This window comes from Solea senegalensis, linkage group LG7, assembly GCF_019176455.1.
Source record: "Solea senegalensis isolate Sse05_10M linkage group LG7, IFAPA_SoseM_1, whole genome shotgun sequence".
NCBI lineage: Eukaryota > Metazoa > Chordata > Actinopteri > Pleuronectiformes > Soleidae > Solea > Solea senegalensis.
The window spans coordinates 9,836,204-9,848,903 of record NC_058027.1 but is presented as its reverse complement, the minus strand read 5'-3'; the positions used below and the strand labels follow the sequence as shown (position 1 = coordinate 9,848,903).

The 12,700-nt window shown below is 39.9% G+C and overlaps 1 protein-coding gene across 4 annotated transcripts in view; it reads left to right on the top strand.

Moving 5' to 3' along the window:
* The first annotated feature begins 1,877 nt into the window (after positions 1–1,877).
* The window catches only part of esrp2 (epithelial splicing regulatory protein 2), a 20,321-nt gene continuing 9,498 nt past the window's right edge, over positions 1,878–12,700 (top strand). For 2 of the 4 annotated variants that reach the window (XM_044030464.1, XM_044030463.1), the window contains exons 1-9: positions 2,016–2,339; positions 2,799–2,927; positions 8,974–9,087; positions 9,234–9,348; positions 9,572–9,667; positions 10,455–10,509; positions 11,028–11,138; positions 11,439–11,571; positions 11,946–11,988. In XM_044030464.1, the coding sequence (XP_043886399.1) occupies positions 2,208–2,339; positions 2,799–2,927; positions 8,974–9,087; positions 9,234–9,348; positions 9,572–9,667; positions 10,455–10,509; positions 11,028–11,138; positions 11,439–11,571; positions 11,946–11,988 (928 nt within the window). In that variant the 5' untranslated portion in view covers positions 2,016–2,207. The other 2 variants (XM_044030461.1, XM_044030462.1) reach the window with 2 other exon arrangements.

The following is a 12,700-nucleotide window of genomic DNA, read 5'->3' as shown; positions in this document are numbered from 1 at the left end:
CAAACTCACTGTGAGAGCACTCAACACTTCTTTCTAGAGCCCGTAATTATTAGTGAGTCCAGACTATTTAAACTGTGACAGTGGAAAATTACAGAGAGCAAAGGGTGTGACAAAAACAAATGTGTGTCTAGATCACACAAGAAAACTGCCTCCAAGACACACACGGCTTTCTCACAGAATGAGGAAGGAGTGTACATATACTTATACTACTTTAGCGAGTTTTCTAATTAAATATCAGACTAAAAATTAGGCACAGAATTGTAGAAGAGCATAGGCACACACCTGCCCCTTGGCATCTACCATACTTGACATGTAGTGGTAACAATAAGGTTAAATGCAAGCAATACCTTTGAATACATGCCTCATAGTATATAACCTGCTGTATGAGCAATCACTTATTTTTGTAAAATGATCACTGTAATCCCTTTACATGTGACCCATTCTTTCCTAGGCCAGTCAAATAATAAACACTACAGGTCAAGACCTGTCAACTGTATAGAGTGAGCCACAATCCTATAGTTCAGTGGAAGGGAAAATCTTACAAGGTTCTCAGTCGTTATCTTCAGTGGTTGGCTGTAGGAAATAATCATTTCTGCATGAGGGAGGAGAATTGGGAATGACTGGGGGATTTGAATGAGTGAAAGAAAGAGAACAGACAAAAAGCTCTGCATTCACTACTGTCTGCTGGTCCATGACAAGCAAAGATGGGAGTGTCAGCAGCAACAAAACAGTGCATTCTGGGAACTGAGCCAAACACTTGTGAAAACCCCATCAGGCCATCAAGTAACTATGGAGAGATTAAACCCCACTTTTTTTGTTGTTTTAAGGTGCCATATTTTACCCGGTACATTTCTGTAGACAAACAATGAAGTGAGCCATCATAAAAACCAGTCATGTTAAATTTTAATTGTTTCCAAATCTGTAATCTGGATCAGATCAAACCACAGACAACCCACATGGACAGATCCCTTTTAAGAATGTAATGACTGAAATGTGTACATGTGACACATTTAGGACTCATTTATGGTGGCTTAAGTCAAACCAGGACTATTATCACAACTGGAAATTTTAGTTAATGCGAGCCTATTTTTTATTTAGGTATTGTTTATGTGTGTGTATTCCATAAGCAATTTTGAGTATTTGTTCTGTTACTCCTGTAAACCAGTTATGGGCTATGGAGGAGATTGATTATGGATTCATTATAAATGATTACAGGTTAATCAATTATAAATTAAATAATCTTTTTAGATGAATTACATTTTATTTGTGTTAAAAGAACTATTACACAGGACAACATATATTGACTGCTTATACATTTTTTGTCAACTCCTTTATATTAAGTTCCATATTCCATACTCCAGGTCTGTGGATGATCAAAACAGATTGGGGCCACTGAGCATCTAGTCTGGTCCCCGGTTTTTTTTTTTTTTTTGGGGCAACTGTTCAGTAGGGGTGGTGTGATATGATCTTAAAATCATGCAATAATATTAAGATATTACAATAACAATATTTGTGATGTGTATATTGCAGAATTTTAAAATGTAAGTACTTGTTATGACATGGAACAATGTATATTTCACAACAACACTTATTTATGATGCAAAGTCAATCTATTAATAGAAAAGCAGACATAAATAAATCATTATAACTTGGTATAGACTGGAAGGCCGCATCTGGCCCACGGGCCTCGACTTTGAGACCTCTGCTCTGTTGAAATGTCAGTTGGCTGTTAGCGCGAGTATTTCATGCCCATTTGGCAAACTGTTTCCGGATTCAACAGATTTGACCAATGAGATTGCAGCGCTCGCCGCAGCGCCCCGCCCTCACCTTTGGGAACCAGCCAATAGACGCCGCCGCTGTGACTCTCCTCAGGCAGGTAACTCAGGGAGGAAGGGAAAAAAAACTCCAGGGCTCGTTATGGAGCTCGTGTGAAAGAAACACGGATTTCCTCCCTTCGTTTCCAGTTAAACCAGTATCTCTGGATAGAGCAAACTCAAGTACCGCAACAGGTAGAGTCTCTGACCGCAAACTCCTCCGTGGCTCCTCTGAAAATAATCTCCCCCCTTTCCTCTCTTTTTCTCCGTTTACCTCAATTGAGTTTCCAGTCCTTTTGTTCGCTCTTCTTATCACTTGGAAAAAGGTGAACCCTCGTGTTATTTTTATTTTAATCTTTGCTTTAATTGTAGTTTTTACCCTTGTGGTCCCTGATGGCTTCGCACAGTGATACTCTGGTGGTGTTCTTTGGGGCAACAGCTGGTGCAAATGGGGGTAAACTGGGTTCGGATGAGAGGGAAATAATTCTCTTGGTGTGGCAAATTGTGGATCTACATGAGAAAAAGGTACGGACTTTTCTGACCCCCTTCGTTGTACGGTTTTCCTGTGTAGCCAGTGTTTGTGGCATAGTGTGTACTTGTAGTGGAAAGAGTGTCTGACATTTAAAACAACATGGTGTGTGCTTTCTGTTCCCACTGGCTTTTCCTCATGCTAGTTAATGCTACCTTGTTAGCTCACCTCTCACAGGTGTGCGAGCAGAAAAAATTAACAAGCAGACGAGGAGTGTGGCTTCACCTCATAGAGGAAAACACGCACTTTGTTGGTTTGACATGTCCGGTAAACATATAAAACAACGCTGTTTTGACAATTAAGTGCTTTATGCAACTACATTGTCAATTGTTTGACTTTGATTTTACATTTTCCTGAATGTGGGGTCCATCATATAGTCTTCAGGCAACGTTTGTTGTTAGCTTTCCCCCTCTCACGCCGCACTGTGCGCCATGAAATGCCAAATCCTTTCACAGGTGGGGAAGCTTCACAGATGTCTTGTCAAGCCAGACACACTGGAGCTGACAGAGCAGTGTAAGGAGGAGACAGGTCTGACTCTGGACGAGCTCATCAAGGCTGAGCCCCTGGACAAAGTTCTACAGCAGGTAAGTCTTACCTGGCCCCACTCACTCTACATCAATATTTGAACCCTTTTAATGGAGTACTTCAGGATTTTTGAAGCATGGTTATACGATGTAATGACACATAATTAACCCTGACTTTGATTGTGCCCACCAGGGATAGAAGGAACGACAGATTTTAGCCACATAGCCAAAGGCTCACTTTAATAAGCATTTTCAGCTCTGAGGCACAGGAGCTGCTGGTCTACTGCTGCCTTGTTTAGTGAGTTTGTGTCACTTGGGTAAATCTGGACAAAGGATTTAGAATAAAATAAAATAATAATAATTAAAAATAATAATATGTCAACAAGAACACATTTGAGCTTACTGATGGAGGCAGCAGTGGATCAACAACTCGTGTGTTGGCAAGGGGAATAAGCAGTATACAAATATTAGTTTCCTGCTAGAAAAGGTTGTAAGAAGAGTAAGGATCAGTGGACATATTATTTAAATGTTATAGATTAAGCAGGTGCAAGAAGGTGTTTTTTTTTTAAGTTGCATACATCTGTTTTCCCTTCTGTCCGTCCTGGCAGCCATGTTGGCGTGCTAAGCTAAGTCCCTGTTGATGAATGTAGCAATACCAATACCATACTACTGCTTCAAAAAAGCTATCCCATTTAATTCCCAATGCTTAGTTTCATAACAAGTTTGAAACATCTCACAGCAGGTGTACTGAATTCATGAGAAGCCCATAGACTATTTGCTGTTGGCAGCATAATGAGAAAATCAGAAGCTAATTAAACCAAGACAACTTTCCTCCTTGTTTGCCCAGAGCGAGATGTGACATGACAAGCCTGATCTACCGTTTAGCTGTAAGTTGATGTGAAAGCGGTGTCAAATTTCCCTTATGACCTTTATAAAACACGCTCTTCCACCTGGTTGAGATATGTCATTGGTTTGGCCCTGACAGTTTAATGCTACTGACAGTTTTTAGGAGCTAGGATGGGCAGAGCCTGGGGCATGTACAGATAAGGAGGAGTCGCAGGTCTAGTCTTGTCTCAGCCTGATGCATGCTACAGACATCTGGAAGGCGGAATGTTTACCTTGCTTAAAGGCTCCAGGAGGGAAGGTTTTCAATTCATGCGCTTCATCCCCAAGAGCCGGTTATGGCACTTACATATGACCAAAATGGGAATTTGTTCACTGGTTCCACCCTGTCAGGCGCGGTGTTGTGACAAAAGTGCTTATGTTGCCAAACATGTTTTTCAAATACCCCTGCATGAGTGTTTGTTCGGACTGGGAGGATCTGGCCCGCCCTTCCAGTATTTCATGGTGTGAAAACCTCTATTGTTGCACTCTACCAGTCTTTGGTTTGTTAGTGCTGCTGTGGTGTCATGCCTGCACAAGCAGGTTGAAATGATTAGTCAATTTAAACACCCCTTTTTTTCTCTTATTATTATTATTATTATTATTATTATTATTATTATTATTATTATTATTCTGAAGCTGTACGTTAAAGCATAGCCTGAGATGGAATTTAAAGGGAGTGTGGTCTAAACACAGATATAATTTGTGCCTTGTGTAGTATTGCTCAGACTTAAGCTCGACCTCAGTTTAGTTTGTGTGCTGAACCTTCAAATATTAACCCAGGCAATCAGCTCGTTCTTTTCATACCTTTGTCTCTCTGGTTACTTTCTCTTGCTATTGGTCGCACACTAAGATTAGTTTTGTCCTTGTTGATACAGGGGAAAAAAGAAAAAGAGTTGCAGTTTATATGTATAGTTCAGTTTGATTCTTGCATGCAGTGACAAACTGCAACTTATTCAGGGATAGAGGAGAAACCAGTGGCTTCCTATTATTGCTGGGCGTGTGACATTGACCCATGTGGTCAAAGCCTCAAGGACATGTGTCACTTTGAAAGATGTATTTAGGAAGAAAAGGCTGGAAATGATTGGCAGTGGTGCTCTTTGTAACACCATATTAAAGTGCATTCATCCACAGTGATCTTTTTGTCTATTAATGCCATCATGTGAAAAGGAATCTGTCCTTTCTGATAAATTTCTCCCCCTCAGTCTGGGGAAATGCGGTTTTCCCTTCAGTACCAAATGTTCTCACTCCATAGTTATGAATGTGTGTAAATAAGCAAATTACAAGTTGTTAAATTAGACATGAGGACATGATCAGTGTTATCCACCATGTTTTTCCCAACCAAGTGCAGCAGTTCAGGTCAGGTATGATAGTTTTAAGAAACTTTTGATGTAATAAATTAATGTTCACAAGGCAGCCAAATACAATAATAGCATATTTCAATTTTAATTCAAAAAAGTGATTTGAGGGTGCACAAAAACTCAAGGGTTGATAAACAAAAGTTTGGTAAATTATAGTACTTCTTTAAAAAGAAAAGGCTTTACTAACGATGACCTTTAAACACATCGTGGTGAACACTCAACACACCTGCATTGCAGTGTGGTTCATTGTAGTGGGCTGATGGATGGTTTCACTGCAGTCAAGCTGCTGCTGAATGTTCAGGTTTGGCTTTCGTCTGGGACACTGACAGCATGTCTCAGCCTGTAAGAAGGAGTTTCATGTGCTGTGAGAAATCACACACTTTGTTGTTGTTGTTGTGAGAATGAAACATTGTATTCTCCTAATCACTGTGTAATCATTTTCTAACAGTTTTGGACCAAATGCAGAAATATTTTTGACTCGGGGATAAGATACTGTTAATTGTTTATGTGTTTACAAAGGCAGTCTTATTGTTAGGTTGACATCCAACGATGATTCACACATCCTGGATTTTCATCTCTGTGCCAAACTTTTTTTTTTTAAAGATGACCTCACATGATGAAGTTTCTGATCATTAACTCTGTTGTCTTTACTGGGTGTGTGTTTAATGTTCTAGTTTAAAAATAATTTAAAAAAAATCTAAATATTTATCTCACCAGAAATTGGGTATGACAAATAATGGAAAATGTGTTTGCACTCCTTTTGGAAGCGAATTGTCTAGTGAACATGCTCGGTGATGAGAAATCACATTACTGTGAATTGTATTTCACACACACACTAGTAACCAGTCTAGACGCATTTGAGTGTTAAGAAATTAGGGTTACCACAGAAAACCAGACATCATTTCCAGTAATTATGTTGACATAAACTTATTGAAATGTCTGCCTATTTAGGTAACACCTAAACCTGTATTGTTGTAAAATGCTAGTCTAGTCGAGCCACAAATTTCCATTCCTATTGTGATCGATGGTGCGAAACGAATGGTGTCTCAAAGTGCACTGTGGTTTAGGTGTGGGCTTAGCGTCAACTTAAACAGGTTACCAAATGGACTGCCATGACACTCCCTATTGGTCTTATCAGAGATTGTTTCAGCCACTGCCACCACCCAACCTCTGCATACAAGTTTTCCAGCTGCACTGAAGCTCCAACCCTGATAGGACCATGTTCAAAGGCCACTTCCTCCCCCTCATCTGTAGAAAAATGCCTTTCTGAGAGTAGAGCAAGACAGAAACCTTGTTTAAGAGAAAGAGAAACTATTGATACGGACCTAAACAAATTGTACAGGAAGGCTGACAGTGCCATCATAGCTAGTAAAGATAGGTCTTATAGCACAATGGTCATAGTGCCCCTATAATAAAAATACTATCCTTTGTTCTTGTCAATATTGTTATTGGATTAAGCATACCAGCTGGACATTTATTTGTACTTTTTTTGGTTCAAGTGGCTCAATGGCTTGTTTCTATCCATCTGTTGTCACTGTGAGATTTGCCCTCCTCGTTCAGCTTGTTTGCTTAATGTAAGCTGTGGTTTTTAACTTGGAGTAGAAAGGGAGAGGGTGTGTCAGTACCTCTTCTAAAACATTTGCTTTTCTCTTGGTAATCCAACTTCAGTAATTGGCCAAGGTGGAACTTTTGGCACAGCTATGAGCAAACATTAGTCCTATTATCATTGTAAACAAAAAATGTGCAACATGGCGTGCTTAAATGTGCTGCAAAATTAATCTATGGAATTTAAGATGAACAGGTTTAGATTTTTGTGTTTGCTGATAAAACCGTGAACGCTTTAGGTATCAAGCTGGCTTAGATATAATGATTTGTTAGTTTGTTGTATGAGCCTTTGCTCAGGAAATTGTAAGAGGGAGACGGAACACATTGATGATTATGGCAACTACATTATTTAAAGTGGAATGATTCTGTCCAAAACATTTTTGAACTGTATAAGCCTGTTTTTAAATATTCAATTGGACATTATCTTGACCTATCAGTGCATTAACACTTAGAGGGTGGGGGTCCAGTCCAGGACTGTCCTGCTTTCAAGCAAGTGTTGTGAAATCCTACTTACATCTGTAAAACACTTCTCAGCTTTTTTTTTGTACAGCTTTTTATCAGAGTTTAATCACCAATCATAGTATGACACTTCCAGTGCGGACAAGGAATGTATCACGTTTCGGCCCACTTTTAGTTACCTAAACATTAACAAAGCACCGCATGTATGTATTCAACACTGATTTTTCTGTGTTGTGTCAATCAATGTTTTGTTGTCAAAACTGTTGCTAGACACAAGCTTGCAGCTCTTTATGACAGAACAGTAAGCCCATGCTAGCTGTTAGCTGTAATGCTGAATAGTCAGTGTTTTACAAAGAGCTCCAGGATGTGCACACAAGAAGTTAAGTCACACACATGATGTATGTAAATGAACAGATCCCCCTCATGTTCCTCATAGCCTCATCAAGTACTTAATCAATTTAAGTCTCATCTACAAATGATCAATCTTGTATTATATTTTTAAACCCATGCTCTAAATGAATTTATGTCCAAGGAATAGCTGACCCATATTTATGTGACATTGTCTCCAGTCTTGTTGAGCATCAACATGTTTGTTTTGACCATCTGCATGGTTGACACCCAGTGGCTCTCAACCAAACTTCAACATAAACATATAAGCAACCTTTTCGGTGTAAGTCTGTGCCGTATTTTAGTGTATGACATTAATGTTGGTGATATAACCTGAGCAAACTTGTAACACTATTACAGTGCTCTATAAATCACTGATGCTGGTTTGAGGTCATTTCCCTCGAAAAGACTATTTGACAGCTATGTAGGTAACATACCACCTGACTGACATCCCTTGCATTTGGGTAAGAAATGCCCAGTACATTGCCATGGGATGTCTCTGTTCATTTCTCCATGTGAGGTGGGGTGGAAGTGTTTCTTTTAGTAATGGAAATCGGCACTGCACAGTGGTGTCTTTAGTAAGTCGCCTGACAAGCAGACCATCGGACAGTTATGCGAGTCGGACTGACAGCCGGATAAAAACAGTTTCATGAATTAATGGCAGGATATACTCCTCAAAAAATAGCAGATGACAGAATAAAACAACTGGTGAAACATTTAGCAGCTCAAAGTTTTTTTGACTTGCTAACTCAGCCTGGTGTAAATAGGCGATTTCAAGGGGGTAGCTAGGCTACTCTGTGTTTACTGAATGTTCAAATAGGACACTTTGCTGTGCCAGAATCCTAATTTAATAACATCATACATGTGTGTGATGGCCTCTGTTGATGCTGCAAACAACAGGTTGACGCAACACAAAGAACATGGGAGATGTAAACACAGGCGTATGTGGGAGGTACTGGTATGTAGGTTGCCATCACTTTTTAGTAGGAGAGGCTATGGACAGGTTGGACTTGTTGGGGTTGTTTTTTGTTGTTCTTGCCTGCCTCTTGACTGTTGGTCATGTGTGGAGAAAACTGATCCTGGTGATTAGTGATCATTCCTCACTTTTTTAGTGATCATTCCTCACTTTCGTCTGCTTCATTTCTCACGGCAAAACACTTGTTGGACAATCTTTGTTTCTACATGACACAAACATGCAGTCGAAATGTCAGATATGACACCTTCACTCTTTGTCTGCCTACACACAGAAGTCTAATCTGTCATTGTCACTTTCGCTCTAGCACAACAAAATGTCTGGAAATGAATGGGAGTCGAGGCAAAAACATATATGTACTTTTTTTTTACTCTGTAAAAATGATTTAATAGGTTCAGGTTTGATTTTGACAATCATGCTTTTGTTGTAAAATATTCAGTTCCAGCAGTCGGTGTCATCAGAAGTTAAGTGCCTGGGCAGAAACACCTGCACACTTTGTGTCATCAATCCCCTCGTCATCCGACAGGCCCTCCACCCCGAAGCCTCCAAAAAGGTAAAGGTGTTGTTTCTCCACACATGGTACATCTCTGTGTTCATAATGATTTTAAATCCTCTCTGTGTCCTGGTTCAGTCGGTCATATGTCCATACCTTACTGTCATACTGCCTCACTTTATCATTTCCCTTTTCTTTCATTTCAGAATCTAGTCCTTCCTGAATGTTTCTTTTCATTTGTGGATGTGAGAAAAGAGTTTCAAAAATGTTGCCCCAATGCTGGCCCTGTGCAGAAGCTCACACTCACCTCCATGTTGGAATGTATCCCTTTTTTTAGCCTGCATTCTAAAGCTGTATTTGCAGTCATGAGTCATTGATTATTTGTGTTATAAATGATCTTTTCCACTATGACTATGAAGAACTAAGTACACTATATGGGCTAATTAAGTTCAAGTTTGTTGTCATAACTGAAAGCAAAAGTCATTCACATGTACAAAGTCAAATGGTGACTAAAACTAGAAGATGTTCTTAACTCGGCATGCAGATGTTGGACTCCCTGCTGTGTCAGAGGAGTTGACGGGTGTGAGGGAGGTGAGGAGCATGGTTCAGTCGGTGCTCTGCATCCTGGCTGAGCCCTACAGTAAGTAACTGACATTAACCTACTGTGTCCCACAGCATTGTTAATAGTAATACTCTGACCACGACACTGAGAGAAAGTAGAATATACCTTAACCATAGAAGCATTGCATGAACTCTTTTCAAGTTCTGCCTGGTGTTTTAAGTTTATGCAGCCACTGCCTGTGAAGATATATTATTCAGTTCACAAGCTGATGTACGTAGTTGGATCTCGGGACAGAATGTTCGCCACATCACTGATCTTCTTGACTATAATATGTTGAGCAACAAGCCAGACCTGTTTTATCTGCTTTGCAACCAGGTCTTAAAGGAACTATTTATGCTGACTTATTATTATGACACACCCTCATCCTCACGTCATTATGAGATAATGTGTAAAAGACAAAGGCTTCTCCCATGCCGTGTTGTGCAAGTAAATGGACAATAATCTCCTTATTTTAAGTGTTAATATTTAATTTTTCAGTCAGAGGCTCACCTGAGGTGTTCTAATGGAATCATGGAATAGAAATATAGAGTAAGAAAAGGGCATAATAGGGTTTAAAATGGGTATGGATACATATATATTGTCTCCGTACATGCACTAGTGCCTATAAATCAAACTTTAATCTGTCCCCTCTGGCTTTACCCCCTAACAGCCACAAATATTTTGTTAATGTACAGGAATGTAGAGTCCTTAAAGTCCCAGTGCTTAATCCGTGAACTGGTTCACAAAGTAAGAGAAAGAAGATTGTTTTTGAATTGAACAACCCAACAGGGTATTAAATAATGCACGTTTTCTTTATTCTTTTTAGATCACAAATTCACCGGTGTTGAAACTGTCAAATACAAATTTGAATCTGGTACTTGGTACGTATGAACTTTTCTTTTTATCCCTCTGTGTCTCTATGTGTGTTTGTGCCACACCTGTTTGCCTGCAGTGTTATTTACAAACTAACAACTCCCCTGCAGTCATTTTCAGACTTCAGACCTGAATACAGCTCAGGGTCTCTTAACAGTGATTACAGCAACAAGGAAACTACAAGTGTGTCATTAAACCGGCCCAACTTTGCCATCAAATGCTTACCCGGCTATCCAGTAGCAGATCCTGCTATTCTCAGACGCCTAAAAGCCCATTACCTTGAAAACCCCCTGACATTTAATCATGAGAGTGTTACTGTGTTGAACACTTAGTGTTAGTGGCCTCTGGGTCCACAGTATTAGGATAGTTGTTTTCAAATTTTACAAGAACCACTGATTTTGTGTGTCCTTTTTCTAAAAGCTTCAGTCATTGGTTGGAAATCCTTTGAAAATATCCTGTAATATTGATCATTTGTGTTTTTTTTTTTCTCCTCCCCACACATGGTGTTACATGATGTGTTGTGTAGCAGTAAGACTGAGCCAGTGGACAGTGAGACAGTGATCAGAGCACGCGGGCTTCCATGGCAGTCATCGGACCAAGACATTGCACGTTTCTTTAAAGGCCTCAATATTGCCAAGTAAGTTTGATGTTAACCACCCACCCCATAACTTAATAAAAACAATTCTGTTGGAAAAGAATACACAAGTGTTTTTGACATTTTGAACAGCAGGCTAGAATAATCAAAACAAAGGCTAAATGGGATTGGTCCTACATACAGTTGAATGGCCATGCTTTGTGCAGATGCGATGTGTCATTTGGCCATGTTATTCTATCATAATTCTTGTGGAAACATTTTGTGTAATGTTTGTGTTGACCACACTTCTCATAACCACACTGTCCACAGTCTGTTGCTGAAGATGTTGCACTTGTCTTTCAGGGGAGGTGTGGCTCTGTGTCTCAATGCTCAGGGCAGGAGGAATGGTGAGGCCTTGGTTCGCTTTGTAAACTCAGAGCACAGGGACCTGGCCCTCGAACGCCACAAGCACCATATGGGTAGTCGCTACATTGAGGTTAGGTTCAACAATTACTGCATTGTGTGTTGTAAAAATTGTGTCCTGTCCCCGGGCAATGATTTTCTTTAATTTTAATAAAAAATGAAATGTAATAAAATGGCTCAGTACATCAACTCTAATAGTTCTATTTTTGGTATTCCAATTAACAAGTGTAATAATTATATATGGGAAAGAATCTCAATCTTTAATGTTTATGATCTCACCCTTTAGATTATGGTAATTATCAAACTTGAAGCCTTGTTTCAGCTTGAAGCTTTACGACAAGTCGCATTGTATTTGGTGTTGTTTATCTGAATGGAGAATCATCACTTGTCTAAGGTATATGAGTTAAAATCCTTATGTTTATGGTTTTCTTCTTCTTGCCTTCTCAGGTGTACAAGGCCACAGGAGAGGAATTCCTTAAGATCGCTGGAGGTCAGATTTTCAAATGTTTTCTTTTCCACTTTTCCCCTTATCTTGTTTGTCTCTTCTCACCATGACTCATGATGAAAGGCTTTCTGTTAGTGTGTGGTGGCCTTCTGTTTCATGGCTGTCCCGCGTTTTTGAGGAAAAACAAGAGCCTTCCACATCTGTAAGAGAACGGCTCTTTAGTGACTGTAAAAGAGAGCCTCTCATTTACGCTCTCAGTTCTCCATACTCTCTCCAGTTACCTGTGTCTCTTCCTCATCCTAGAGACTCTAGCAGCTTATCTTGGGCTAATAAAAGCGGCTTTGTGAGAAGTGTATTACCTCCTCATCCGCAGCCCAACCCCTCTGAGGCCAGTTGAAGAGAAATTTCACTCTTGGCTAACAGCTGCTATTCATTCAGCCTCAAACTCTGCTCCCTCGAGGGAGAGAGGGTCGACGGCCGGTAAACAGTGCAGTTCAGTGCTGATACAATGATGGTGTGAAGAGACAAAGGCAAAGCCTGGGGCCTCTGGAGCACAGAGCAGAGATATCACAAAGAAACAGTCACTTGGGGCAGATGACTTACAGTGGCCACAAGTCTAACTCTGGACTTTACTCAGATAAGTCAAGATCAATACAGTTTGACAGCACATTGGACTCTATGCAAATAGTTCAAGCAGACAAGATGTGACTGAACTAAAAATAAGTTGTTACGGACACGCATGGATTAAAAAAAAGAA